Genomic DNA, 4,885 nt, shown 5'->3' with positions numbered 1-4,885 from the left:
GATGTCTTTCTGGTAATTAATGTAGCTATGACCAGTATGTTACACTGATGTCTATTCTGGTAATTAATGTAGCTATGACCAATATTACACATGTTACAATGATGTCTATTATGGTAATTAATGTAGCTATGACCAATATGTTACACTGATGTCTATTCTGGTAATTAATGTAGCTATGACTAATATGTTACACTGATGTCTATTATGGTAATTAATGTAGCTATGACCAATATGTTACAATGATGTCTTTCTGGTAATTAATGTAGCTATGACCAATATTACACATATTACAATGATGTCTATTCTGAGTATTTTGTCAATAACAATAGACAGCCGGACTATTGTAGCCAACTTCCAGATCTAAAGCTACTGTTAAGGTGTTCTAAGCATCAAAGCCTTCCAGTGCACCAGCTGCAAGTTCTGCAGCGTTTACCTAGGTTTCTCTTCTACTGTGATAACCCTTTAGTGATTATGATAGTAGCAGTTCAATCTGCTGGACAAGTCTTTTAGCAATAGCCTTCTCTGGGATCTTGCCAATGATATTTTATAGGGCAATGATTCGATGGCCTTTAAGATGGAGAGGGTTTGGGTAACGATTTAATGAAGCCATCATCCCATATTTTAGGAATGCTACCTGTTACTCAGCTACGAAACAGACGTTAATTACATTTTCTTGGGTGTTTTGATTGGGAAAAACTATAGCCAATAAAAGATATTAAATCCTAATTGCGTTTTAAATCGGTAAAATAGTTTATTATGACAAGATCAGGCCTAGTTAAACTTTGATTTCAAGTTGAAAAGATCGTCATTAAGAAATGTATATGATATTGTTTTCTAGATAGAGATCTAAACTCTTCCCTTGCTCGTATCTGAAAATTGCCGGATTACCAGTAATTTCACGCGCACTCACTTCTTGGCTGAAACTCCCCAGATTTTTGTAAGAAAATATGTAGGCCTATATAAAAATTTCACAGTTGTTATTCTCATTCAATTAGCAATAAGACTCTTTTTAGTGTTATATAAATATCAATACAGTAAGACAAAAAAAAAGTCAGAAAAAGTGACTTACTTGGAATGCCCTCTTGCCCCTAATCTCTTGGATGTCACGTGAGGGAACTTCAATCGGATGATCTAGATAAGTAGATTGAAATAAATTTTATTTTGACGGCACAGATACCACGACAGGTTCGAGAGTCGATTATATGCTTGGTTGTATTTAAGCACAAAGCTACATAATGGGCTAGCTGTGCTATGCCCACCATGGGTATCGAAACTAAATTTTTAGCGTTATAAACCTTCACACTTACCGCTGTGCCACTGTGGGATTTAGGAGTCAAAGCTTTGTTTGTTTGTAATTAAGCACAAAGCTACACGATGGGCTATCTGTGCCCTGCCCACTACGAGTATCGAAACCCGGTTTAGCTAGTGCTGTAAGTGAGCAGACATACCGTTGTGCCACTGGGGGGCAGGAGTCGAAGGGATTAGCTTTTAACAAACCAAAGAAACTAGAATATTTTTAAAAAGCGGTTTTTATAAGTACTAAAGAAGTGTTTTATTATTATTATTTCTCGAAATACTTGTTATCTTTAACAGAAATATTAACACATACGACTTTTAGTTTTTTGCGTATTCAAGTTAAACTATCGGTAATATTGCGCATTTAACTAACAAAGCTGTCAAACATTGTGTCTGTTTATCTAAGTGTTTCATTTTAAGTTGATATTGTTTTCGAATTTCAACATTATGCTCAACTGAAGTAAAAATAAAATCTAGCATGCACGACTCGTACCAAAGATGTTGAAGTTTTTATACGACTTACCTTCCCAAAAGTGGCTTTGCAAGCGGGATCAAGTTTTTCCCGACGACAGAATTCTAGGTAATGTTCGTACACGATCCCGCGGGGTAAGCATACGCCTTCACAGGCACAGTAATTGTCGGCTAACCTAGCGTTGAGAAAAGAAAACATGTTAGCCTACCTCATTCAGAGTACAGGACTTTAAAACCCGAGGATCTCAGCTAGCCTAATAATATCGTGAACAGTTTTAATCTCGAGCGAAAAAAAAATAAAAACGTTTCAAGCGAATTTTATTACCAATTGTTTTTCACTATAAGTTATTTATTGAAGACATTAAATGCGATTAAGCCTGAAATTGTTCTGTTATCCTGGATACTGTTCTATCGGTTTGTCTTAAACTTAGAGCCCTGCAGAACTCGTGCGATAAATATATGCTTACAGAATTAAAACGAATACTTCGTATATGCAGCACTGTTCTGCAGATAAACATGAACGTAGATCGTGCTCAGTAACTCATTTTCACCAACAATCAGGCTATAATTATCGACAAGTGTGTCCTCCACTGTACACACACATACACAATCAGACATGATAACACTATAACCAGACATTTGCATTATAGAAGTGTTGTCCAATAGACTTGGGGAATTACAACATTAATTGGCCCATTCACTACCTTCTTATAAAGAGCCTTAGTTACAACGAAATAGACGCAATAAAATGTGATAGAGAACAATACCAGCATTGACGGATGAAGGAGCAGTCAAATTAGTGTTGTAAATGCATGAGGCCACTATTAATATAATAAATCGTCCATCGAAATTCCCGCTCTTTTTTTTTCAAGGTAAGGTGAAGAAGGAAATTCGGCGGTAAACATTATCCTCTCATATTAAGAATTATTTATCTGTTATTGTTAACAATAACTAGCAACCATAAAAAACATAGTATGTTATACGTCGCTAAGATAAAACTTTAGTTGTGAAACATTCGAAAGAGCTATTTTATTCGACTGTTGACAAAACAAACTTTGAACACAAAAACTGTATAACATATGTACCTTATGGATAAAAGAAAAACACGTCACTTTCTCTTTAAACACTGAAAACAAATTTTAAGCCTGAAGCTGTTTAATATGCTCGTTATTTGAATGAACATTTTTCTAAAACACGTGCCCGCAGTCTGAAATCTCTTTTGAAAAGAAAAGAAAACCAGTTCACATGCACGTTATTAAACAATAAAGTATCACATATGGCCTATAAAAAAATATTTTATTGAGCTTTTACGTTATTATGAACAAGTTTTAAACCCATAATTCATACTCTTCTTTTTCTTAAAAGTGACTGACAAAAGTAAAAAAACATCCTGATTTCCAATTTAGCAAATAATTTCCAAATACCGCCACCACAAAATTTTAAACTTTTTAAAAATCAGCCCATAAATACGATTTCCTAATTATGATTAAAACAGTGTATACAATATATTCAAAGAGTGTGGTCGATTGGACAAAATAGGAGTTCAGTTTGTTCACTGAAAGATGCGAATCCCAAGAGAAACATTTATCTTATAACTTCAGCTGTCAAGTAAATTTCGATAAATACGCGCCTACATTTATCGGGATTCGTATAGTCCTAATTAAATCTTCTTCTTTTTTTATCAGGGAATAGGACAACTTTGAAAGAAAGATCGGGTTGAAGGCAATTCTAGACCAACTGTTATCAAACAGATTCAAATCACTCGCTATAGATTCATTGGACGGAAATCTTAACTTGATAAGAAAGAGAAACGTTAGTGGCATGATAAAAATAATGACAGGCTACAACGTTTCTGTACTGTTAGACGCTCCTCAATAAACAGAAAAACAAGGATGAAAACTACAAGAAAATAAATCTGTATTGTTCAGATATAGTCCAGAAATATTATTATGAATACATATATAGCGATATATATGAATAAAATACATCTATATATTGTGTGTGTATTTTAGAGCAAATCCACGTTGGGCTACCGGCTGTTTCCACTGTGGGGGAATCGAACCCCGGATTTTAGCGTTGTAAACCCGTAAAAGTACCGCTGTCCCACCTGGGGGCCACCTATATATATATATATGTCAATAGTATATATACGTACACATATATATACTAAACCTATGTAAACACATACTAACACACACACATATACAGGAGAAGATAGGGACTGAAACAGCTATGGGTATTTTCCTATGTAAACACATACTAACACACACACACACACACACACTATATACAGGAGAAGATAGGGACTGAAACAGCTATGGGTATTTTCCTATGTAAACACATACTAACACATGGACTGGAGCAAAACTGTCTTCAAAAATGGAGGATTTGTATTTTCACGCTTTAAGCACAATACAGAAAAAAACAACAGGAATTATATTTATTTAAAAGGAAACTCCCACATGTTCACACATTTTGACGTTAAAATAACGTGCAACTATCATACATATATAAGCATAAACGACTTATCTATAGGCATCAATCGCGGGAAGGATAGGGAATAGGTCCTCTTCACATTTTGTAGCAGGGGGACAATACATGTGGTCCTCCTTCTTTTTTTACACTCATTTGATTTTTTATGTGGATTTATGCTACAAACAAAGTGTCCAAAATACTGGGATTCTAATATGTTATTCCTGATATAAACACAACCACAAGAATGAAAAAATACTGGGATTCTAATATGTTATTCCTGACGTAAACACAACTACAAGAATGAACAAATGCTGGGATTCTAATATGTTATTTCTGATGTAAACACAACCACAAGAATGAACAAATACTGGGATTCTAATATGTTATTCCTGATGTAAACACAACCACAAGAATGAACAAATAGTGGGATTATAGTATGTTATTCCTAACGTAAACACAACTACGAGAATGAACAAATACTGGGATTATAGTATGTTATTTCTGACGTAAACACAACTACAAGAATTAACAAAAACAAATATTTCCCGAGTTGCTGTCACTTCAGATAATGTAATCGTTCAAATACTCAAACGTGACTCGTTTCTTGCAGCATCATCATCAGCTACAAAAAGTAAAAAAAAAA

At 34.5% G+C, this 4,885-nt stretch overlaps 1 protein-coding gene across 1 annotated transcript in view; it reads right to left on the bottom strand.

Annotated features, from left to right (window-relative positions):
- Window positions 1–4,885, bottom strand: part of LOC106461322 (DNA-binding protein RFX6-like) — a 75,423-nt gene that overhangs the window by 40,092 nt on the left and 30,446 nt on the right. The window contains exons 3-4 of the mRNA XM_022388194.1: window positions 1,820–1,943; window positions 1,070–1,131 (exon numbers count right to left, since the gene is read on the bottom strand). Of these exons, the coding sequence (XP_022243902.1) occupies window positions 1,070–1,131; window positions 1,820–1,943 (186 nt within the window). The remainder of the gene's footprint in view (window positions 1–1,069; window positions 1,132–1,819; window positions 1,944–4,885) is intronic.

The sequence above is a fragment of the Limulus polyphemus genome, unplaced genomic scaffold (genome assembly GCF_000517525.1).
Source record: "Limulus polyphemus unplaced genomic scaffold, Limulus_polyphemus-2.1.2 Scaffold934, whole genome shotgun sequence".
NCBI lineage: Eukaryota > Metazoa > Arthropoda > Merostomata > Xiphosura > Limulidae > Limulus > Limulus polyphemus.
This window is presented reverse-complemented; position numbering and strand designations above follow the sequence as displayed.